General features: G+C 55.4%; 4 protein-coding genes across 11 annotated transcripts; 2 read left to right on the top strand and 2 right to left on the bottom strand.

Annotated features, from left to right (window-relative positions):
- Positions 1-323: 323 nt before the first annotated feature.
- On the bottom strand, positions 324-11,425 carry RNF31 (ring finger protein 31). Of its 6 annotated transcripts, none has more exons than XM_036114649.2 (21): positions 10,992-11,425; positions 10,759-10,905; positions 10,452-10,607; positions 10,149-10,217; positions 9,982-10,057; positions 9,575-9,752; positions 7,751-8,153; positions 7,288-7,578; positions 6,774-7,022; positions 6,460-6,645; positions 6,155-6,361; positions 4,343-4,516; positions 4,161-4,259; positions 3,976-4,065; positions 2,676-2,790; positions 2,442-2,560; positions 2,057-2,248; positions 1,849-1,906; positions 1,025-1,121; positions 578-746; positions 324-467 (listed from the first exon to the last, which is right to left on the bottom strand). In XM_036114649.2, exons 1-21 carry the CDS (start codon positions 11,181-11,183, stop codon positions 414-416), a joined length of 3,321 nt encoding a protein of 1,106 aa, XP_035970542.1. In that variant the 5' UTR covers positions 11,184-11,425; the 3' UTR covers positions 324-413. The 6 variants fall into 6 exon arrangements, 5 of the variants coding, with proteins under 5 accessions (XP_035970542.1, XP_035970544.1, XP_077909608.1 ...); XM_036114651.2 differs by having other exon boundaries at positions 2,057-2,170; XM_078053482.1 differs by having other exon boundaries at positions 7,288-7,575.
- A 762-nt stretch (positions 11,426-12,187) lies between these two features.
- PSME2 (proteasome activator subunit 2) lies at positions 12,188-15,678 on the top strand. Its single transcript, XM_036114694.2, has 11 exons — positions 12,188-12,338; positions 12,614-12,646; positions 13,060-13,122; positions 13,361-13,447; positions 13,552-13,582; positions 13,669-13,766; positions 14,526-14,594; positions 14,764-14,831; positions 14,996-15,050; positions 15,360-15,446; positions 15,538-15,678. Exons 1-11 carry the CDS (start codon positions 12,291-12,293, stop codon positions 15,616-15,618), a joined length of 720 nt encoding a protein of 239 aa, XP_035970587.1. The 5' UTR covers positions 12,188-12,290; the 3' UTR covers positions 15,619-15,678.
- Positions 15,679-16,681: 1,003 nt separating this feature from the next.
- On the top strand, positions 16,682-18,882 carry EMC9 (ER membrane protein complex subunit 9). 2 transcript variants are annotated; one of them, XM_078053480.1, is made up of 6 exons: positions 16,682-16,834; positions 17,149-17,191; positions 17,334-17,410; positions 18,256-18,325; positions 18,415-18,509; positions 18,667-18,881. In XM_078053480.1, the coding sequence occupies exons 1-6, from the start codon at positions 16,803-16,805 to the stop codon at positions 18,845-18,847; spliced, it is 498 nt and encodes a 165-aa protein (XP_077909606.1). In that variant the 5' UTR covers positions 16,682-16,802; the 3' UTR covers positions 18,848-18,881. The 2 variants fall into 2 exon arrangements, with proteins under 2 accessions (XP_077909606.1, XP_035970593.2); XM_036114700.2 differs by lacking the exon at positions 16,682-16,834 and having other exon boundaries at positions 16,841-17,191; positions 18,667-18,882.
- Positions 18,883-18,907: 25 nt separating this feature from the next.
- Positions 18,908-21,718, bottom strand: PSME1 (proteasome activator subunit 1). 2 transcript variants are annotated; one of them, XM_036114692.2, is made up of 11 exons: positions 21,561-21,718; positions 20,899-20,931; positions 20,693-20,755; positions 20,467-20,577; positions 20,333-20,378; positions 20,104-20,201; positions 19,783-19,851; positions 19,630-19,697; positions 19,468-19,522; positions 19,304-19,390; positions 18,908-19,135 (listed from the first exon to the last, which is right to left on the bottom strand). In XM_036114692.2, the coding sequence occupies exons 1-11, from the start codon at positions 21,597-21,599 to the stop codon at positions 19,055-19,057; spliced, it is 750 nt and encodes a 249-aa protein (XP_035970585.1). In that variant the 5' UTR covers positions 21,600-21,718; the 3' UTR covers positions 18,908-19,054. The 2 variants fall into 2 exon arrangements, with proteins under 2 accessions (XP_035970585.1, XP_035970586.1); XM_036114693.2 differs by lacking the exon at positions 20,693-20,755.
- Between the last annotated feature and the right edge of the window lie 725 nt (positions 21,719-22,443).

Genomic DNA, 22,443 nt, shown 5'->3' with positions numbered 1-22,443 from the left:
CTGGCCTGAGTCCTCTGGCTGGCCCTATAGCACCCGTGCATCTGTGTTTTCCCCCTCGTGCCTGCCTGGTGCCTAGTAGGTGACCTCAAATATCAGCCGAATTCCAGGAAGGAACAAAGGAGGCAGGGGAGGAGAAAGCCCAGGCCAGGTGGCTGGCTGGGGAGGGGCTCCTTGGCCATCCATGGTGTCAATTCCTTCCTGGCCCTGAGTCCAAGGAGGGTCAGGTGGTGGGCTGCAGGCGACCCTTTCAGCAAAGCTCTCAGTTCACCCCCCTCTCTCCCTGGTGCCCCAGATGGTGGGGCCAGAAGAAGGACCACCAAAAAGCCTGGGCAAGGAGATGCCTCTTTATTGGTGCTGGAGCTGTTCCTGAGGAGGTTGGGCCTTGAGACCCTCAAGAGGATCCTTGCCCTCAGCTACTTCCTCCTGCGAGGGATACTCTGTCCCAAGGGCACCTCTTCCATCAGCTTCTGCAGAAGGAGAGAGAAAATGATCACACTGGAAGCCTAGAGCTCAGACACAGGCTGGACAGGGGACTTCTAGGGTGTGGGTCAGAGGTGAGGCTGGGGGGGTGCTTTACCTGTAATAGGCGGGCGTGGTAGGCATGGGCGTCCTCCCCGGCCACTGGCTGAGGGCGTGCGTGCAGGTAGCGCTCAGCAGCTGTTTCCAGCTCCTCTACCTCATACAGGGTGGCTGGGTCCAGTGAGTGGGCATTAATGAGGCTCACAAGATATTCTTTGTAGTGTGCCCTGGGGAGACGACAGGGTATTTGTTCTTCCAGCCGGCTAACATTAAGCTAGTGTGCCCAGCACCTTGCCGGGCACTCGCCTACTCAGGCGAACAAGACTGACAACTCCTGCCGCTTGCCCCGGTAGGCACACACTCCCTGTGCACCACCTAGCCACGCCCTTGCCCAGACAGCCCCCCCCCCCCACTTCCCTGCAGGACCCACCACTCCCGCAGCCCCCCGGTACTCCCCAGGCGCACCCTCCCCACCACCGAGCTCCGGGCCGTGCCTGATACTCACTGGCAGAGCCCAGCATGGCCAGCCGGGGTCTCCTTGCCACAGGCTTCATCCCGGAACCCATTAGGAACCTCCTTCTGCTCCATCACTCGGCAGCCACCTAAGGATAAGGGAAGGAAGGGACCCTTGTGTTGGGAGGAGGTCACTAACCACGAAGCCCCCGGAGAGCTGGGGTATCAACGGAGGCAGGGGAGGCAGCCTCCAGGGAGGGGACTGCCCTAACGGTGCTGGGGGCCAGAGGGCCGTGGGAGCTGAGAGAGACCGCTGCGGCAGCCCAGCTCTGACACACAAGCAGGGGCCTTGCTGGCCCTGTTTTTATCCAAGCTTGCTTTTGGTCCGTAATCACTACTCTTTCTCTTTGGTTTATCGTCACATACTCTCTTGAGACAACTCTTTTGGCTGTGATTTAGCTCGTGCCTAGTTAACTTACTCTGGGAAGGTCTTACCTTATGGTAATAAGGGCTGGGGCAGATTAGAACCATAGGTAACCTCTCCCTGTTGCCCTCATAGAATCTAAAACAGTGCAACTAGCAAGTCTCGTTATTGAGTTAACGAGTCATTATCCTTCGGGAATGGGAGAAGGAAATTAGGATCAAGCGCCAGGTGCTTCAATGTGGCCTCATGTAAAACAGCTGAGCTGCAAAGTAGGCGTATTACTCCCACATCACAGAGGAAGAAAGTAGGCCCAGAGAGGTTAATTTGCCCAGAAACACATAAGTCAGCACAGGCCGAGCTCTGACCACACACCCAAGCCTCCCCCTTACCCACAACACAGTGGGAGCCCAGCCCGCCCTCACCCCTTCTCCCAGGCTTGTCCCGACACTCACCGCCAGGAACCGCCCGGGCCCCTGCTGGGGGCTCTGTGTTGAACATGACATTATTGTCCTGAGGAGGGGCAGAAGGATGGGCATTAGATTCCCCTTGATGCCAGCCCCGCTGAATTGCCCAGCAGGGAGCCTTTCCTTTCTTGCCACCCGGGGCCCTGCCTCCTACCCTGGGCAATCTGCAAACCCAGCCAGGCTGGCCACCCCTGACCTGTAGCAGCTTCTGGAGCCGGAGAGCAGTCCAGTCCCGCAGGTAGAAGAGGCAGTCTCGTGGGTGGTGGCCATGCAGGGACTTTTTCACCCTGCAGTTAGGGTCTGGACATTTCTGGCGGAAACCCAGATGGGAGAGGGGAAGTTGGAGATGGTTGGGGTCCTGGCTTCTCAGAACCCCTGCATGAGGGGTCTAGGGATGGGGGAAGATGGAGATATTGGAGGGTCTGGAGCAGGCAGAAGGGGGACAGAGAGAGGTGCTTTACACCCCACTGGCCTCCCCTTCTCTTCCCCTAGGCTACTCCTTCATGCCTTTGCCCCCCCCCCCCCACCCGATGGCAGCCGCCCACCCTCCTGTCCCTTCCATCCCCATTCTCCGGGCTCACATTCTTGGCGTAAAAGGCATTGTAACAGCCACTGCAGAACTGGTGGCGGCACTGGGTGCAGTGAAAGTGCATGCAGCCTCCTCGGGCCAGTGCGTACGAGAACTTGCACTTGGGGCAGTCTGCAAAGGACAGCAGGTCAGGGCTGGGGCTGCCACCGCTCCACAAGGCCCTTAGGAAGAGAGCCGCGGGCAGTGACAAATGACCCGGCAAACAGGCCTGGAGGGCCACCCTTACCAATGCCATTCTCCTGGAGATACATGGCCAGGCCCTGGGCCTGGTATTCTGGGTCATTGGTGCGTTTCCAGTTCTGGAAATCCTCACAGCTCCGGCCTCGGTGCTGCTCCTCCCACTGCAGGAGGGAAAGCAAGCTTCACCTGAAAACTCCACCCTGGGCCCTTCCTGAGGGCCCCGACTCTCCTACCTAGTGGTCCCTGGCTTAGTTTGTGGCACTGTCCTTCACCATTGGCTCCCATCTCAAACCAAGGGGCTAGCCTGGGTTCTTTCGCTTCCTCATACCGGCACATATTCACTAGCAGGTCTTCTGTCCACCCCCCAAGCCTATCTCAGCCCTGTCCCTTTTCTTCATCCCTACTATGGCCCCGCTACTCCAGGCCAGGTCAGGTCTTGCCTCAGGTCCTGGTGTGTCTGCCTCCGCACCTGCTCGCCTGCAGTGCACGCTCCACCCTGCGGCCAAGGAGCCTTGGAGAACGTAAGGCGGGTGGCTTCAAGAGCACTGGGAGTGTTCTAGTTTCGAGATTTAGTGGTAGGGTCTCAGGTGGTCATTTTATTACTATTGTGTTTTGTAATAGAGATGTCACTTTTTGGTATCTGACGTTAAACTTTTTAGAATATGTGCTGCCAAAGCGAGCACTCAAATATTAAACTTCTTAAAAGGCAAATGAGACAGTATCACCCCTTGCTTAGTCTTAGAATAAAAGGCAAATACCTTCCTCACTTGGCCTCAAGGCCTCTCCTGATCTGGCAGCTAGCTCCTCTCCGACCGCCTGCCACTCTCACCCTTGCTCTTGGGGCTCCAGCCACACAACACTTTTTCTGACTTTGGCCTTTCCATGTGTTGTTCTTTCTGTCCCGAATATCCTTTGCAAAGTTGGCTTCTTCTTAACTTTCAGGCCTGAGCTTAAATTAAACCATTTTAGAGAAGACTTGTCTGACTTCTCTATCCTAAGTAGGTCTGTTCTGTTATTCCTAATCTCCGATTCCTGTGTTTTCTTTATAGAACTTATGCCATGTGTACTTCGGCTCTCTCCCTCCCGCACCACCTTTCCCTCCTTCCTCCTCACCTTTCCTTCCTTCCCTCCCTCCCTCCCCATTCCTTCCTCCGTTACCTTACCTTTCACGCTCCCTCCCCCTCAGCCTCCCTGTCTCCCTCCGTCCCTCCCTCCTTTCCTGACTAGTCTGCAAGCTCCTCGAGCCCAGAGCTCACGTCTGTTCCGTGCTTCGGCATACCCCGAGTCTGACATAGTACCTGCCAGTAGCTTAGCGAGTTCTTTCTGAAAGGATGAATGTGCCTCACCTGGCGCTTACAGCGCACACAGAAGGTCTGGTGACACTGGGGACACGTTGCCTCCAGCTGCTCCCGTTCATATATGAAGCCAAAAGAGCACTGTGGGTGCAAGAGCATAAGCTATCTGAGGCCTGGTCTGGCACCCTGCCCTCCCCCCACCCCCTCCAGTCAGCTCCCCTGCGCAGGGCACTTACCTGGGCACACCACAAGAACTTGGGGTCCCGCATGAGCACACCCTCAGTCAGCTTCTTGTGAAACAGTGCATAGGCATCTGGCTCCAGACTCTCCCGAAGCTGGGGACAGGATGCAGAAGCGGTGGGTGGGCAGGGTTCCTGTTCAAAGCCCAGGGCACCCCGAGTCCTAGGGACTGCAGTACCTGGATGTCAAGGGTAGAGAAGTAGCTGAGCAGCTGTGTGTCATCGGTGAGGTCGGGGCGGCCACAGGCGGGGCACACCATGTCGGTGATGTGCTTCTCCTTCAAGGCGATAGTGAAGTGCTGGCGGAAGCAGTCAGGGCAGATGGTGCACTCACAGGAAGTCAGGGCCTGCATCTACAGGGTGAGGCAGGGAGAGGAGCGGGTCTGAAGCCACAGCTGCCAGCCTGGGGAAGGGGCAGTAGCCAGGGGTCCACCGAGAAACCCGGGTCTAATTAATGACTGGCCAAGGCAGCAACCTCCAACAAGTGCCTGGCAGGCAATCTAAATGTCTGAAGACAGTCACGGGAGAAAAAAGACAACGGTGAGGCCTAAAGTAAACAGAAGAGCACCCTCCGAAGGCACTCACATTCAACTAAAAGCAAACAAACAAATAATATCTCTGAACTGACGATACTATAGAGATGGAGAACAGACTAGTTGTTGTCAGGTGACAGGAGGAAGGGAAGAAAGTTGCAACTAGGGGCGCCTGGGTGGCTCAGTCAGTTAAGCATCTGCCTTCGGCTCGGGTCATGATCCCAGGGTCCTGGGATAGAGCCCCGCATCGGGCTCCCTGCTCGGCAGAGTCTGCTTCTCCCTCTCCCTCTGCAGTTCCCCTTGCTTGTGCTCTCTTGCTCTCTGTCTCTTGTCAAATAAACATCTTAAAAAGAAAGAAAGAAAGTTGCAACTATAAAGGGGCTGCACCAGGGGGTTCCTTTGTGGTGATGGAACAATCCGTATCTTGGTGGTTCCGTGGGCCTACACGCGGGATAAAACGGCACAGAGCCACGCACACATCCATGTGAAAAATGAACAAGGTCTGCAGTCTAGCTCACATTGTACGAGTGTTTCTTTTTTTTTTTTTAAAGATTTTATTTATTTATTCATGAGAGAGAGAGAGAGAGAGAGGCAGAGGGAGAAGCAGGTTCCCCGCGGAGCAGGGAGTCTGATGTGGGGCTCGATCCCAGGACCCTGGGATCATGACCTAAGTTGAAGGCAGACGCTTAACCGTCTGAGCCACCCAGGCGCCCCCAGTGTTTATTTCCTGGTCTTGATATTGTACAGTAATTACAGAAGATGCCACCATTGGGAGAAGGTGGGTAAAGAGCACACAGGACTCTATACTATTTTTACAACTTCCTGAGAATCTACAATTATTTTAAAATAAAAAGTAGAGAACAAAACAAAACACAACATGTCCAGAGCCAGCCTAACTAAACTGGACTGTATTTGGCCCAAGAACTGCCATTTCTGGCCTAGAGTAAGCAGAGGCTCAGGAGATAAGAGGAGCCTGCTCCTGCCAACTGGATATTTGATGATGACGTTCAAGAATTCCTGGTCATTTTTTTGGTGCGCTAATGGTATTTGTGGTTATGTTTTCAAAGACTTTTACCTTTCAGAGATACATACTCAACTATTTACAGACTGACTATATGATGCCTAAGATTTGCTTTAAAATAATTCTGCGTGTGTGTAGGTGGAATAAAAACTGGTGAAGCACTGATGACTGCAGAAGCATGCTGATGAATACATGGGAGTTGGGAGAACTTGGACAAGGAAAGCTGACGTTTTGTGTTTGAAATGTTCCATAGTGGAACAGTAAAAATAAGGTGGGGGAGGAGGTGGCCTATTCCTGCCCTCCCCTTCTCAGACACCGTCCGGGGCACATGGGTAACTGCAGGGTTCAAAAGACAGGGCCGACGGGGGGCTGGGGCGGAGCAGGGCCCAAAGGGAAGAGAGTCATCCTGAGGCCAGGTGCAGGGGGGGCGGGCTTACCCGGTTGCGTGGCAGGGCCCAGCCGCACACAGCACACTCCTGAGCAAGCAAGCGGCGCAGGAAGGCCCGGTCCTGGCTGTGCCTCACAGCTTCCACCACGTCCCCCAGTTCATAATTCCTGGGTGTCTCCTGCAGCAGGGCCAGCGCCAGCTCCGCCCGGCCCCAGCTGGGGAGCGCATAGACTGCCAAAAGCCGTCTGACCAGACTCTACAACGTGATTCGGGGGGAGGAGTGGCTGTCAGACCCCAAGAATCCTACCCCTCAGCCTTCCCCCTGCTCCGCCAAGTGGATTCTCCTCCCGGCACCTGCTTATCTGGCCCATCCCAAGAAGGGGTGGGATCAGGGCCCTTGTCCCAGAGGCGCTGATGGAAGGGCTCCAGGCGCTGGCGCTGGAGCTCTGTCAGGGCCCGGGCCACATCACCTCCATGTTGGAACAATGCTTGAAGAGACCCCTCTTCAGGCCCAAAGCCCAGGGACCGGAGCTCCTGCACCTGAGAGGTGGGGGTGGAGAGTAGCGGAGAGGGAAATGGCAAGCAAAAGACAGTGTGAGAGGCTCTGAGATCCACAGTCCTCAACCCTGTCCCCCCCCCGCCCCTGCCCCGGCCAACACCGCTGGTACCTTCCTCCGCCGGGCCCTCACACACTCTTCCACAGCTTCATCAACATTGCCATGACGATCCAGCCAGGCTTTCCGGGCCTCCTGACAGGAAAAGGCACCCAGCCCTGGGTCCTGCTGTCCGGCCAGCTCGGCCACCATCTCCAGCACGTAGGGCAGCTCTGAGCGCAACCACTGCAGGGGCACCTCGGTGCCTGAGTACTGTAGAGCCGAGAAGACCTCCTCTGGACAGGCACCTGCAGCTTCCCCTTCCTAAGGCACAGTTGCACCCAGACAGATGGCCTATCAGGAAGGGCACCCTCCGCCCACCCTCTGCCCGAACCAAAATGCTGACAGTGGTTAGACGTATGGATCACGTGAGCAGCGCACGGTATGATACTTGTCAGGTGGGAAGCGTTCATTAAGAGGCAGCTGCCACTAACAACGTCAAGTTTTACAAGAACTTGTATTAATCCACGGTGGCCTTTCCCTTCCCCGACTAGCTCAACCCTACCTCGTCCCAGGCCTAAATCCTCACCCGGATCTTGGTCACTAGTTGGAGACCTTCCTCCCGCATCTTGTCTTGGCGCTGCTTCTCAGGGTCCCCACAGGAACTGGGCAGGGGGGCACTGAGGCGTCGTGGAGGCCCTGGCTCAGGGAGTCGCTCTTCCAGAGAGCTGGCATGGGGCCGGGGGGCATGCTGCACTGGGTTGGGGCTGCTGGTCCGGTTGCACATAGCACACACCCAGCCAGGGCCCGAGTTGCAGAAGGTACAGTGAATACAGTACCAGACTGGAGTCTGGGCAGAGGAGAGCAAAGTATCCCCCTGCTGGGAAGGCAAAAGAATGATCCGATTGAAAGCTGGCTGAGGCTCAAGATGGAAAGATAGGGAGCTGGGGGGAAGACACAGAGGAACTGAAGGAAACAGGAAATGAGGAAGTAGAGAATGGCCTGTGGTAACAGGTACAAATAAAGAGCCGGGAAGGCCAGGAATAGGTTACCTGAAGGGGCTGCAGGCAAATGCCAGTATCCCGAGAATCCACCACCAAGCTAGGAGGCTGAGCCAGCCGAGGTCGCTCACAGATGGCACATAGCACAGCTGCTGCCTCGTTCTCAAAGGTGCAGCTCTGGCAGGCCCAGCGACCCCGTGCAAGCTCAGATTCTAGGCCCCCAGCTCCTTGGGAACCCTCAATCCCTAGCCCCAACCCCTTACAGCCTCGGGGCCGATCACAGGCCACACAGAGCACTGCCCAAGATTCATTTAGCATGGCACAGGCAGCACAGTGCCAGGGCAGACGGGCATTTGTAGGATCAGGGGAAGCTTTCAGGGGAAGCACAAGAGAGCTGTCTCCCAAGGTCAGCACAGAGGTTGACTGGGTCCGTGATGGAACTGAGGCAGGTAAGCTGTAACAAAAGAGTAGAGATGGTCTGCTGAAGGAGCCCTGGTGCCTGGGTCCCTTATTCCCGGGCATCCCTCATTCTCTGTGGGACAACACAGACCCTGTCCTTCGTATATGTTGTTCTGTCTGGAACACTTCATACCCATAACCTGTTCAACGTTTAATTATTATCTTAAAGTTCACATCTTGCTGATAGATATCCCTAATGTGGCCTGACCCATACTAGGTGCTTAGAAATCCTACTGATTGGGTGCCTGGGTGGCTTAGTCGGTTAAGCATCTGCCTCCGGCTCAGGTCATGATCCCAGGGTCCTGGGATCGAGTCCCTGCATCAGGCTCCCTGCTCCTCAGAGAGTCAGCTTCTCCCTCTGCCCCTCCTCCCACTGGTTCTCTCAATCTCTCTCTCGCTCAACTAAATAAATAAAATTTCTTTTTTTGTTGTTTATTATCATTAAGCGATTTATTATTAATCCTACTGCCCTTTTTCTACATGAGTTTAATTTAGTATCAAATTAGTTCATACCATGTTACCTATCATGCAGATATTTATTTTTAATTAATCAATTAATTTATTTATTATGTTAGTCACCATACAGTACTTCATTAGGTTTTTTTTTTTTTAAGATTTTATTTATTTATTTGACAGAGAGATAGAGAGAGAGTACAAGTAGGCAGAGAGGCAGGCAGAGGGAGAGGGAGAAGCAGGCTCTCCACTGAGCAGGGAGCCCGACGCGGGGCTCGATCCCAGGACCCTGGGACCACGACCTGAGCCGAAGGCAGACGCTTCACCGACTGAACCACCCAGGCGCCCCCCCCTTTTTTTTTTAAGATTTTACTTTTTATTTATTTGACAGAGAGAGACACAGCAGAAGAGGGAACACAAGCACAGGGAGTGGGAGAGGGAGAAGCACGCTTCCCGCCGAAGAGGGAGCCTGACGCAGGGCTCAATCCCAGGACCCTGGGATCATGACCTGAGCCGACGGCAGACGCTTAATGACTGAGCCACCCAGGCGCCCCAGTACTTCATTAGTTTTTGATGTACTGTTCCCTGATTCATTGTTTGTGTATAACACCCGGTGCTCATTACAACACGAGCCATCCTCAATACCCATCACCAGGCTAACGCATCCCCCCACCCCCCTCCCCTTAAATAAATGAAATCTTAAAAAAAAGAAAAAGTCCTACCAATTGATCTGATCCTTTAGGCTAGGTTCCTCCTGTTCCTATCTATTTGCACAACATAATAATATATCTTGCTGTGACTGACACTTGCTTGATATGTATGTCTGTGACCTTGTGGAGGGCAATAACTGGCTGCTTGTCTTACATGAAACAGTCTTTAGCATAGAAACTGACATCCAGTAGATACTCAAACCACTGTAAGTTCTCTCAACTTCACTCCTACCCAGAAGAGAAGATCTCTCACCTGGGGGTCAGGCGGGTGGCCTGGGGGGCCCCAGGCAGGGTCTGGCGGAGGTGATGGGAACGGGATGGGTGTCCATGGAATAGGCGATCACAAGCTGGGCATAAGGCCTGTTTACAGGTTGAACAGTGCAGTGTGCCAGGGGCAGAGCCACAGAGGAAGCAGGGCCCAGGAGTGGAGCCTGGAGAACAGGAGAGAAAAAAATTGAACATCTTTCTGAAAAAGACCACGTTCCATCTGAATTTGCGGTGGGAGGGTACAAATCACAGACTACTTTTCAACATATCCAGACCCAAGGAAACAATTTTAATTTCTTTTAAGACAAGAAGATAAACAGAGGAGGGCCCCAAATGTCCATCAATATGGTCTACTAGAAACCGCCCCACCCCCCATTACAGGATGAGTAATACCTGGGGCAGAGGGTGTGGTGAGGGGGCCAGGAGCAATCTCTCTCAGTAAGGGGGCAAACTCTGAGAGCTGCAGTATCTGAGAAGAAAAGGTCAGGGCAAGGGTTTGGGGACACAGTCCCACAACCCCTGTCCCCTTTGGTCATCAGGTCTTAGAGCCCCATCCCTACCTTCCTTACATTATCCTCAACCTTGTCTTCCAGCAGCTGCTCTAGGGCTTGTTGTCTTGGGTGAGTATTCTGCAAACAAGGTAAGAAAAGTTCCCACCTGGAGTCCTAGGACAAGGCCCTCCCTCAAAACCCTGGTCTCCCAACATCCACAGGAAGACCAGCATGGGCAGTTCCCAGGTTGCTATGGGTACTATGCCCACGGTTCAGCAGCATGACGGTCCCCAGACTGCCTGTGGGAGTGAGGGTGGGCTCCCCAGACCTGGTATTTAAGTCCTCAGGACTAGAGACACTTCAGCATCTCACCTGTAACAGCAGGCTGAGCTCTGTCCGAAGCAGCAGTACTTCCAGTGTGACTGTAGCTACTTGGTGCTCATCTGGCTCTTCCTGCCCCTCAGGGAAACTCAACCCATCTGGTTGCTCTTCTGTGTAGCCATACAATCGCAGAACGTCCCGGCCCCCCTACCACACATTCAAACCAGTCACCATCCACCAGGCCCCCTTCCCAAAAGGGCTGGACCCCTTCCCATTAAGCACAGCCTCCGGCCCTTTCTAACCAACCCCCCAGGCCAGGCCAAGTCCCCTCCTCCCATAAGGGGCCCAGGGACTTCACCTGCACAGCATCCACCGTACTGCGAAAGACAGGGTTATTAAACTTGACCCCGCGCCAGTACCGGGGCCGCTGGGGGCTGAGGAGGTTGCGGCCATATTTCTCCAGGATGTTCAGGGCCGTGGACAGGGTGTTGAGGTAGTTTCGGGGCTGAGAGCAGGCAGAGAGCGCAGAGCTGTGAGCCCCGCCCTGGGCTCAGGTCCTCTGTCCCCCTCCCGAGCGGGGCCGGGCCTCACCTCCCCATGAGCATTGCAGCGGACCAGGCGTGCGGCGTCCAGCTGCAGGTAGCGGGCTGCTGGAGGCAGGGATGTGACCAATAGCGGCCGGAGTTGCTCCATGGAAAACACCTGCCCGGAATCCTTCCTCAGGGCGCTCGCCAGCTCCTCGCGGGCCGCCAGGAAGGCCCGCTCCTCCTCCTCCCCCGGCATCCTGAGACAGGAGTCAACCCCAGCCCCGTCGCCCGCCGGGACCTGGCGCAGGCTGTGCGCGGCCTGAGCGCCACCCCTCCCGCCTGGTGTCCGGCTTCGCGGCCCGACTCGGTCGGCGAAGCCGCCCCAGGTCACTCAGGCCACGGTCAGTCTTGGGCCCCGGGCCCCGCGCCAGGATTAGCCGGGAACAGGAAGCACTAGCAAAGAGGGCGGGATTGCGACCTGGTTTCAGGGGAAGGGGAGGGCTTTAAGGTTAGGACAGGGTGGGGTCAGGAAACTAGGAGGCGTGGCCAAGAGGAAGCCAGGGCCCAGCCAATGAGAAGGACAAATGGTCCCTGGCTCCTCCCCCAGAGAGCATCTGGGCCTTAAACGCCGAACTAGCGCTCTTCCCCTCCTTTCTCTAGTCTGGTTCCGCCCCTTTCCGGATGGCCCTAGGCGCGGGGTTACCTTATTTCCCTCAAAGCCTTCTCTATTTAGATCAGTCGGCCTCGCTCCGGTCCCCACCGGGGAATCTCCACGCTGCCGGGACTCAGCTTTGGCCGGTCTGGGCCCCTCAAGCGAGTCCTGCCCCTTCCCTCGTCGGTCTTGAAGGCAGGGCGCCCTCCCAGAGGGATCCCCCAAGACTGCTCCCTTCCATATTCCTACTAGACCTTCTCAGCCCCCGGCCCTCCCTCCCACTTCCACTCTGATCCCTCTCGAGCCCCTCCCTACAGTCGAGCCTTCTAGGGGGAGCCCCACCACTGAACACCCCCTTTCCCACTTTCCTACCCCTCCCACCCAACCCTGGACTTTCCTGGGACCGCCCTGACCCCTCCCTGGGAGCCCCCCCTTCTCCGAGGGACAGCCCCTGTTCGGTAGCCGCGGTCCCACTTTTATCCTAGCCCCTCCCTCGGACAGCCCCTGGGCCTGTGACCGAGTCCGCACCGCCTCTACTAGTAGCAGCAGGCCGAGAATGACTGAGGGGCTGCCTACGGTTTGCGGCCTGCCAGAGGGAGGGGGCAAAGAAGGAAGGGGGCGGGGCTGAGGGGGGCGGGCCTGGACGCGGGGAGTGAAAGCGAAAGGCCAGGCGGCGAGCCGGGAGACCGGAGATCTTGCAACTGGAGCAGCATGGCCAAGCCTAGTGGGGTGCGCCTGAGCGGGGAAGCCCGCAAACAGGTAATGGGGGATCGGGAGGCCAGGCTGGGTACTCCAGGGGACCAAGGCCGTGCCAGAGAACTCCCCCAACCTCTCCTTAGTGCTTTCACTTCTGCCGGGGGATTCCCAGATTCCTGCCCTCTGGCCAGTGTCTGTACTGAGCCTGAGCTTCCAGGGAAATCTGGCTTGTGGTAGGAAAGGCCTGAGCCAAGTTGGAGGGCATCCCTTTGTGGGTGGGATCTTACTCTTGACTACTGAGACCCTTAACCAACATCCGGGTACTGCTCTCTGTGCAGGTGGATGTCTTCAGGCAAAATCTTTTCCAGGAGGTAAGTCTTCTAGATTCAAGCGATTTGACTCGGAATCTTAGACCAGTACTTGAGGGCAGCAACCTCTCAGAGTGACCCCCAAACCCACCCTGGGCCCTACTTCCCTAATCAAACCTTCACCCAAGGCTCCTAATTATTGATCTCTACCTTTAATTTGCCTCCTCTTAATATTCTCTCCACCTCTGCTGCTTCCTCTCCCCTCTTTTGGTGTGGAGGGAAAAGCTGTGGCCCCAAAGTCCTAACCATGGTTCTGCCACTTCCCAGCTTGGGCAAGTCCCTTCACTTCTCATGGCTTCAATTTCCTTATTTGTAAGTATTGGAGTCAATGATTTACAAGGGCCCTTCCAGTCCTACTTCTCAGACACCTCTGGAGCATCTTCTGAGATTCCCCACCCTTGCAATGTAACCCACAGGCAGAGGAGTTCCTCTACAGTTTCTTGCCACAGAAAATCATACACCTGAATCAGCTCTTGCAAGTGAGTAGTATGGGCCCCTCCCACCCCATCCCAAGGCCTCTGTCCTCTCCACCCACCCCCCTCTAGATAACAACTGGGCTCAGCATGCAGAGAACAGTTATGAGTGGTGGACTGGAACCGTTGGGGTGGTGTGAGGCCTGAGCCTAGGCAGAGGGTTGGGTGGGCTGTGTGGAGGGAAGGCTGTGACTCAGAATGAGGGGAATAGGCTGGGCAGCCACTGACAGTGAGCTCTGTGCAGGAGGACTCCCTCAATGTTGCTGACCTGACCTCTCTCCGGGCCCCACTGGACATCCCCATCCCAGACCCCCCACCCAAGGATGATGAGGTGAGACACTCGGGGTGCAGGGCTTAGACTATAAACCAGGTGGAGATGATGGCTCTCCAGCCTCCAAGACTTTTCTAAAGCCACTGTCCCCCTTTTTACCTTAGATGGAAACAGACAAGCAGGAAAAGAAAGAAGGTAAGAGAGGAAGGGGTGGCTAGGGAAGAGGAAACGACACATTGCCTGCTGGATGAGAAGGGGCCTGAATGCTCTCTTTTTCACAGTTCCCAAGTGTGGCTTTCTCCCTGGAAATGAGAAGGTTCTTGTCCTCCTTGCCCTGGTTAAGCCAGAAGTCTGGACTCTCAAAGAAAAATGCATTCTGGTAAGCCTGAGAACTGCGAGAAAGAGAAAGGGAAGACTAGCCAGGCCCGGCCCTAGTCTCCTTGAGAGATGCAAGTCCTTCATTCAAGGACCTATTCCTGACATAGGAAACTTCCTCTGTGCTTTGGGTTTCGATACCTTGTGTTCTCATTCTGCTAGACCTCTGATATCACAATGGTATCCCTGTGTAATCAAGAGACTGTGCTGTTTCCACCTCCATAGTGTCAGAACCCACCTCTGTACCAGGTACACAGTGCAGGTGTTGTGCCATCATGAGTTGGTTTAAGAGCTTGGGCCCTAGAGACTGCTTGGGCTCAAATTCTGACTCCATCACTTACCTCGTTGGTTACCTTAAATAAGTTTCTTGGACACTCTGTGACTCAGTTTTTTCATCTATTGAGTGGGTACAATAAAAATATGTATCTTAAAAAACTGTGAAGATTAAATGAGATATATATATGTAGTACAGTGCCTGGCACTTAATAAATCCTCAATTAGGGGCACCTGGGTGGCTCAGTCGGCTAAAGCGTCTGCCTTTGGCTCAGGGTCCTGGGATTGAGCCCTGAGTCGGGCTCCCTGCTCGGTGGGGAGCCTTCTTCTCCCTCTCCCTCTGCTGCTCCCCCTGCTTGTGCTCGCTCTCTTTCTCTCAAATAAATAAACCTTAAAAATAAATAAATAAATATAGCTGTTATTAGGAAGTGGCAGTAAAAGGAAAAACCCAGTAAGTTTGTTGAATGATTCCTCCATGATCATAATTTAGGTGATCACATGGATCCAGCACCTGATCCCCAAGATTGAGGATGGAAATGACTTTGGGGTGGCAATCCAGGTAAGAAAAGGGTGTATGAGGACATTGAGAGCAGGGAGAGACTTGGGGAGTGAGAGATAGGAACTAGATATGACCTGGGAGGAGGAGGAAGATGGTGGGTGAAGGAGGGAGGAGATGAAGTGTTTTTCTTGCCTCCCATCTCTCTCTCTCTCTTTTTTTTTAATCACAGGAGAAGGTGCTGGAGAGGGTAAATGCAGTCAAGACAAAAGTAGAAGCCTTCCAGACAACCATTTCCAAGTGAGGGCAGCTGGAGGGCCAGCACGGGGGTGCTGCAGGGACATTTCTTCGGGATTCCCAAAGCTGGGCAGTCCCATCAGGACAATGGGGGGCTCTGGGAAGGATCTGAGGGAGTATCTCTCTCTCACTACCGGTTCCTGTGTTTATTCCCTTGCTTTTGGCAGGTACTTCTCAGAACGCGGGGATGCTGTGGCCAAGGCCTCTAAGGAGACTCATGTAGTGAGTAGATAGTCACCAGGCTTTTAGCTGAGGCTGGCTGGGGTTGGGGCAAGGAAGAGGGACTAGAGGTCTTCCTTGTCTGTTTTCTGACTTTCCCAATGTGGAAAATACCAAGCCAAGAGCATTGGCTAGAAAAACTGATTTGGGCTTCAGAAACCTGGACCCCTTTCTCGGCTTGATCCTGTGGGATTCCATTTCTTAGTGCTGAGAAGGGGCTCATCCTCAAGTTACCTATTCCCTATATGAGGAAACCAGATTAATGTCCCAACCTCCCATGGAGCTGACTCAGCTTTGCCTCCCACATCCCAGATGGATTATCGGGCCCTGGTGCATGAGCGAGATGAGGCAGCCTATGGGGAGCTCAGGGCCATGGTGCTGGACCTGAGGGCCTTCTATGTGAGTGTGGAGTAAGCCCCTATGGGAGATGGTTGAGGGGGATGGGGGAGAAGCCAAGAACCTGACTGCCACCCTTCTGGCCTTCTTCCAGGCTGAGCTTTATCATATCATCAGCAGCAACCTAGAGAAAATCATCAACCCAAAGGGTGAAGAGAAGCCGTCTATGTACTAGTCAAGGGCCAGAAAAAGAAAATAATAACAATAATAATAAATGACCTATGCTTTGTGTGAATTATCTCTGCTGTGTGTCATTCATTCAGAAGGCATTTATTGAGTGTTACCTATGTCCAGACACCGAATGTGAATGTGGTGGCAGGAAAGAGAGGGGATGCCATGAAGCCAAAGATGAATGGGAAACCCATCCTGTTCTTAAGAAGTCATCCTAAAGAACAGGGTGTAAATTGTGACATGTCGTGACAGCCATACAGATAGCCTGTATTTGGGAATTTCACAAGATTATTTCAAACATCTGGGGGGCTTGTGAGTGCTTCCTGGAAGAAGTGGCATTTGCACAGACCCCTTATAGGAATAATCAGGCTTTGGACTGAAAGCTGAGCAAGGAGAAAGCTCCGGGGCTGAGATCAGGGAAAGACGAAAGAACAACACTCATCATCAGCTCAGTGCAAGCCTGGAGAGGGAGTGAGGTTTCATTCATTATGGGTGAATGGTGGGACTCCTTCTCAAGAGCTGACAAGGGGAAAAACGCTCCCAAGGCATTATGTTGAAGGAAATTATACCGCAGGACATTAAGGGAAGGATGGGTCTGTAAATTTTTTTGTCCTCTTACCCCCTCCTTCAGCCAATTGCCGCCTTTATTTCTGCAGAGACTACATTAAGGAAACCAAGGGCCAGATATCCTGTAGTGGCAAAGGTAACAGGGCTCATCAGTGACGGAGCTGGCCTAGAGTACAAATCCATTCATTCCATAGTAGGAGCAAGGCAGTGCGCTTGTGTCCAGGTTCGGAGATCGAGCGCTCTGGGACACCCCACGCGGGGCGCGCGCTCCAACCTCCTGGCTTTGCTGGGCCTGTGGGGGCGGGCGGCACAGGTGTCAGACGAAGCCATCCTGCAATCCCGGACCGAAGTCGAGTAGCCTAGCCAATCAGCGTGCGGGCAGTTCTCTTTAGTTTTCAGTTGTGGGTTCTTTCCAGTTCGCGGGAGACAAAGGCGGGGCAAGGTTTGGACGCGGCCGGTGATTGGGCAAAATGAGAACCTTTAAGCCTATCAAAGAGCACCACGTGGGCGGGACCCCAGAAGCGGGTGCTGCTTACCGCAGCGGGCCGGGAGTCCCCCAGACCCGCTAGGATCTGCGGCCGCCAGCCGGGGGCGGGCAGAGGCGGAGTTCGGCGCTGCAGCATGCAATCCGGACCGTCTGCGTTCTGGGCCAGGTGGGGGCTGGGCGCCGGGACCCAGGTCCCCGGGAGCCGGCGGGCTGCCTTCGCGCCGAGTCAGCGTCACTGCCGAATCTAAGTGAGGGGGCAGAGCGAAGGGCCAAGGAAGGCGCCGGGGAGGGAGCTTCGCGGACGCGAGCTGGGGCCCCGCTGGCCATGGGGGAGGTGGAGATCTCGGCCCGGGCCTACGTGAAGATGTGTCTGCACGCCGCCCGGTACCCGCACGCCGCCGTCAACGGGCTGTTGCTGGCGCCCGCTCCGCGGTCGGGAGAATGTCTGTGTCTCACCGACTGTGTGCCCCTGTTCCACAGCCATCTGGCCCTGTCCGTCATGCTGGAGGTCGCCCTCAACCAGGTGCCGCCGCTGGACGCCCACCGACCACCGCGAAACCCCCTAACACCCCTAGCCCAAGCCCATCCCCGGCCTCTTGGCAGCAGTGCGCACCTACAGGGCGGGCGGCACGATTGAGTTTCTGATGGCCCCTTTCCCACGGCAGGTGGATGTGTGGGGCGCGCAGGCCGGTCTGGTAGTGGCTGGGTACTATCATGCCAATGCAGCTCTGGACGACCAGAGGTGAGTGGAGTAGCCAGAGGCAGAAGGCTAAGGGTTATGGGATGGGGGATCAAGAGAACTCTTGGACATTCCTTTCATCTTTCCTTCGTCAAATGCTTAGGAGCAGGGACTATATCCACCAGGCACTAGGCTGGGTACTGGAGTGAGGGAATATAAAGAAATATGAAGGAGCTCCCTGGAGGAGCTGTGGTGGGGGTGGGGAGCATAGCTGTGTATCAATAACAGGCTGACACCTGGCTTTAACTGAGGTAACCCCCGCCAAGTGCTGAAAGAACACAGAGGAAACCCAACCAGCAACTTTGGGGAAAAAAAAAAAAGGAAATGTCCTTATATATAGAAAAAGTTATCTACTTACGTATTAATCATGTATCTGGATCAAATTATACACAGTTTTGTAATTTGCTTTTCTCACCTCACTTAGTAAATATCTGCCATTTTTCCATCTCTACACCAAGATTTACCTTATCCTAACAGCTATATAGTATGAGTATGGAAGTACCATGATTTATTTAATGCCTTAAACATTGATATTGTTTCCCATTTTTTGTTAATACAGACACTGTACAATTATTACAGTAAATTATTTATAAGTGGAATTTCTGGGTCAGCATATACTGTTTAAATTATGCCAAATTACCCTCCCAAAAGATCACCTTTGATCTCCACCTTGACCAACAATCTGAGCACCTGTTTTCCACTGCACTCAAGCATTAAGCAGTTGTGTATGAAGCTTCAAGCAGGCCTGACCCCCCAGACCTGCTACAGGAGACCTGGGAGGTCCAGCTCAGATGGACAGGGTCTACCCATGGTCAGCTCCTCACTCCTCTGATCTTCCCTCTATACAGCGCTGGGCCTCTGGCCTTGAAAATCGCTGGGCGGATTGCAGAATTCTTCCCTGGTGCAGTCCTTATTATGGTGAGGTTTGGGTTTCAGGGTGGGGAGTTGGTGAGAAAGTAGGAAGGGGAATCCTTGAAACCCTCACCAGACCTTCCTTGTCTGCACAGTTGGATAATCAGAAACTGGTGCCTCAGCCTCATGTGCCCCCCGTCATCGTCCTGGAAAACAATGGTGTCCGCTGGGTCCCCAAGGACAAGAACTTGTGAGTGCCCCACTCCCTTCACCTCTTCTTGGAAGCCCACAGCTCCTGGGCCTCCTCTGTCCTTGATCTTGCCCCAAGGGTCCTTCTCTAGATGCTAACCTCTGCCAAGTGTCTGGCCCCCTGCTGAATTTGACCTCCATGGGGGTTATTATTTCAGAGTGATGTGGAGGGACTGGGAAGAGTCACGGCAGATGGTGGGAGCACTACTGGAGGGCCGGGCCCACCAGCACCTTGTGGACTTTGATTGCCACCTTGACGACATCCGGCAGGACTGGACCAACCAGCAGCTGAACACCCAAATCACCCAGTGGGTGGGTCCCACCAATGGAAATACCTGAGCCAGGGCTCGGGGGGGAGGGGGGGAGGGAAAGGGTCAGGATCCAATAAAGAGACTTGGGTTGAAGGACAATGGTATGACTATTTATTATGCCTGGGAGGCAAGGGGAGGGAGAAACCTCAACAGGCTGAAGTTGGGGAAAGTCTGGAGTCCTCTGTAAAAGATAGGAAGGTCTCTGCTGGACCCATTACGGAATGAGAGAAGGCTCTCAATAGATCATTCCTTTTGTTTCTCCCCTGGGCTTCTTAAGCTTCTCGAAGTTCTTCAAGATGATGTCATATAACACAGCCTACAGGGCCAGAGAGGAGTGGGGGTCAGCCACAGGCCCCCAGTGGCTCCTGTGCCCCATTTCTAGCCTTATGGAGAAGCTAAGTTCTGTGACCCTTCACCCCCAGCCTGTCAGGGAGTAGGTGGCCTAGGAAAGCTCCCTCTGTCCCCCACCCCCTTGCTTCCTCACATAAGCGTTGCGGATCTCCATGACCATCAACCGGATGTCCCGGTACTCTGCTTCATCCAGCTCGTGCACCAGCTGCCGATAATCACCCTGTGGGAGTCTTGGGTCAGGTCTGACTTCAGATGTGTCCTTCCCCCACCATGTACCCTGACTTGGGCCTCACCTACCACGTGGGGCTGCTTGGCTGCTTTGGTCACAGCATCGCCCCGTTCAGAGAAATACCTGTAGGAAGTAGAAGGGTATGGAGTGGGAGAAGGAAGAGGGAGCCCAGGCCTCTGTCCAAGGCAAAGGTGGAGTGTGCATGCACGTGTAGGTGGGCAGTCACTCACTTGGAGATTTGAGTGTGGAAGCCTTCCAGCTTGGTGTGAAGGGTGGTCATCAGCTCAAACACCTTCTCCTGGGGAAAGAATGCAAGGGGGAAAGTGGAAAGCAGCATGGACTGGAGTAGTAAGGAGGGCAGAGGAGTGGGGTAGCTCTCTCACCTGGACAGCCACTCCAAAATTGTTCCCATCCTCAATCCGAGGTATCTGCAGCTGCAACCAGGTGGTGACCTAGGAGGAGGGAAAGGCATCAAAGCCACAACAGCTCCCAACCTACTTCCCAGGTTCCTGTCCTCTGCTTCCCTGCCCACGATCAGGGGGAGTTATGCCAAGTCCGTGCTAAGCCCCAGGGCCTACAATTCTGGCTTCATTTGCTGTGCTCTCTCCTGCTGAGACCCGGCTGGTGCTAAGCCCTACCTGATAGGGACCAAGGAGGACAAAGGGTTAGGTCTGAAGCCTGGGGGTGGGAGTGGGAGGGCTCACCAGGTTGAGCTGCTCAATGACATCCTTGATCTCAGGCTTTAGACGCTGAAGGAGGACCACGATCTTCTCATTGCAGTTCACTGGGCCACAGGGAGGACCTAGGCAGTGGGCAACGGGTCAGTCACCAGGCTGGGACTGTGTGAGGGCAGGGAAGAGCAATCCCTGGGGAAGAGCAATCCCTGGGGAAGAGCTCCTAGGAGGTGAGACTCAAGTCCGTTCACGGTGGTACCTTTGTCTTCGTCTTCCCCTTTCTTCTTTTCATCTTTGTCTTCCTTCTGCAGGGAGAGAGGGGCTCTTGGCAGTCAGGCCTAAGGTTGATTTTTCCCATGGTTGGGTCCCTCCTCCCAGCTCTTCCCGGCTTGCCTCCTGCTGTTTCTTCCGTTCCTCTTTCTCTTTCTCCTTGACTGGATCAGGCACTGGGATGTCCAACGGGGCCTTCAGATTGCTCAGGTCGGCTTCGTTGAGAGCCGGCTCCTGGTGCAGGGTGGGAGGAGAGCTGGAGGCAAAGGCATCCCTCTCGCCTCACTCTCATGGCTCCCCAGACCCCCCCCTTGACCCCTACTCTCTAGCTTTCTGCTGCCCCCAGTACCTTTAAAAATGCATCCAACTCAGAAATCTTCTTGGGGAAGTAGCTCCCCAGCAGGTTCTCTGTCTGTGTGAGGTGGGGGTGGGGGAAGATGGGGGTCAGAATCACATGTTCTTCCTGGCAGTGAAGCAGGGCTGCCGCTGCCCAGCAGGGAAGGGTTGAGCCGTGGGAGTTAGGTAGGAGTGGGGTGTTGATGGGGCAGGTCTTACCTTGGTACACAGGTCTTCACGGAACACGTCCACCTGTGGGACACAGGCAGCCCTTCAGACACCTGGCTTTATGGCCAGTTCATATGAGGACCATTCCCTTAGGGTTGTGTAGGGCCTGACCTGGGGAAGGGTGGAATGCATCCCGTGGGGTTGGGGAGGGTGAAGTGAATCCCCGTGGGGCTGGATGTGGGGGATGAGAACATTCCCGGCGGTGAAGGGCGAATGGTCCAAGTGAGAACAGATCCCTCGGGTCTCCTGGGCTGTACAAGGAGGGGTGTAAGAGCCTCTGCGACTGGGGCAGGGACGTACCCTGTGGAGTGGGCCGGGGGCCCTCCCGTGGGAAAAGCCATGAGGTGGCAGGGCAGCTCCGGCACCCTGTCTGTGTGTGGCCCGGGGCCCCGCGCCAGCGGACTTCCCCTCCACGCCAGCTCTCCGCTTCACCGCACCCCGCTGAACCTCGACCTCCTGGCCTCTCCCGGCACGCGGACCTCGCCTGTCTCTCCCGGCCAGGGCGCAGGTGCTCCTGGCACCGAGGCTCACGTGGGCTCCGATCGACCACGACCCCAACCCGCGACGGGGGCCGGGGGGCCGGTCACGGACGCCTGCAGCCTTTCGGAGCCACGCCTCCCTAATGGGCCCCTCCTCGAACCCGCAGCGCTCACCTTGGCTTGGGCTTCAGGCTGGACCCTGAGCGTGGCCATGGCCGGGGCGGGGGGCCTAGCGCCGCACGAGAAGCGGAGTGTGTACGGGGAAGAGAAAGCGAAAGCAGCGCTCGCCACCCGCACGGCCTTCCTGGGTAGCGGGGGAGCCGAGGTACTGGAGGGGGCGGGGCCAGAGCCGGAGGGGAGGGGGCGGAGGGCGGCAGCCGCGGCCGGGCTCCCCCTGGAGGCCGAGAGGAGCGCTGCCACCGCCTCCTCCGCCCGGCGGCCCGTCCCAGCCTGCCTCCCCCTCCCCGCCCTGCTCCCGAAGCCCAGCCTCTCCCTCCCCGCCTCCTCGCTTCCCGCCTTTCGTCTCCCAGCCTACTGCCACTATCACCCCCACACACGCTTCTTTCCACGCCCAGCCTCCCCACGCACCGCGGGCCCGCCTTCCCGCCTCCCGGAGCCAGTGCCCTCCTCCCATCTCCCTGCCTCCGGACTCCTCTGGTTCTCTTCTGTCCCTGTTCGGCCTGGGACGGTGATAAGCCTTATCTGGCGCTCTTCCATCTTTTCTGGCCTCCCTTGCCTAGTCCTGGCTCCACGGGCATCGTCTGGCCCATGTGGTGACATTCAGACGCTGTCACCACTCCAACCCAGGCCCCGGTCAGCTCCCTCCTGACCCATGTTGTGGACTACAACCCCCCTATACTCTCCACACAGACCTCTGTCTGGCTTAAAGCTCTTTCTCAGTTTCCTGTTGACCTTAGAATGAAATCTAAACGGCTTTCCTGGCCCAGAAGGCTTGCCTGGCCTGCCTGGCCCCTGTTCTGCAACCTCATTTTCCACTGCTTTCCCCCTTCCCTTACACTTGCAAATAGCTGGGCCTTCCATTGTTGCTTAAACCCGA

This window comes from Halichoerus grypus, chromosome 8 (genome assembly GCF_964656455.1).
Source record: "Halichoerus grypus chromosome 8, mHalGry1.hap1.1, whole genome shotgun sequence".
NCBI classification, from domain to species: domain Eukaryota; kingdom Metazoa; phylum Chordata; class Mammalia; order Carnivora; family Phocidae; genus Halichoerus; species Halichoerus grypus.
This window is presented reverse-complemented; position numbering and strand designations above follow the sequence as displayed.

Coding starts and splice junctions, on each gene's coding strand:
- RNF31 (XM_036114649.2), bottom strand. CDS start 11,183: ATGCCGGGGGAGGAGGAGGAGCGGGCCTTCCTGGCGGCCCGCGAGGAG. Junction 1,122..1,848: donor GGCCCGGGCGGTTCCTGGCG/GTGAGTGTCGGG, acceptor CCTTATCCTTAG/GTGGCTGCCGAGTGATGGAG. Junction 468..577: donor ACCACGCCCGCCTATTACAG/GTAAAGCACCCC, acceptor CTCCTTCTGCAG/AAGCTGATGGAAGAGGTGCC.
- PSME2 (XM_036114694.2), top strand. CDS start 12,291: ATGGCCAAGCCTAGTGGGGTGCGCCTGAGCGGGGAAGCCCGCAAACAG. Junction 12,339..12,613: donor GCGGGGAAGCCCGCAAACAG/GTAATGGGGGAT, acceptor CTCTCTGTGCAG/GTGGATGTCTTCAGGCAAAA. Junction 13,123..13,360: donor ACCTGAATCAGCTCTTGCAA/GTGAGTAGTATG, acceptor AGCTCTGTGCAG/GAGGACTCCCTCAATGTTGC.
- EMC9 (XM_036114700.2), top strand. CDS start 16,994: ATGGGGGAGGTGGAGATCTCGGCCCGGGCCTACGTGAAGATGTGTCTG. Junction 17,411..18,255: donor GCAGCTCTGGACGACCAGAG/GTGAGTGGAGTA, acceptor CCCTCTATACAG/CGCTGGGCCTCTGGCCTTGA. Junction 18,326..18,414: donor CTGGTGCAGTCCTTATTATG/GTGAGGTTTGGG, acceptor TTGTCTGCACAG/TTGGATAATCAGAAACTGGT.
- PSME1 (XM_036114692.2), bottom strand. CDS start 21,599: ATGGCCACGCTCAGGGTCCAGCCTGAAGCCCAAGCCAAG. Junction 20,379..20,466: donor AACGGAAGAAACAGCAGGAG/GCAAGCCGGGAA, acceptor CTCTCCCTGCAG/AAGGAAGACAAAGATGAAAA. Junction 19,852..20,103: donor TCATTGAGCAGCTCAACCTG/GTGAGCCCTCCC, acceptor CCCTCCTCCTAG/GTCACCACCTGGTTGCAGCT.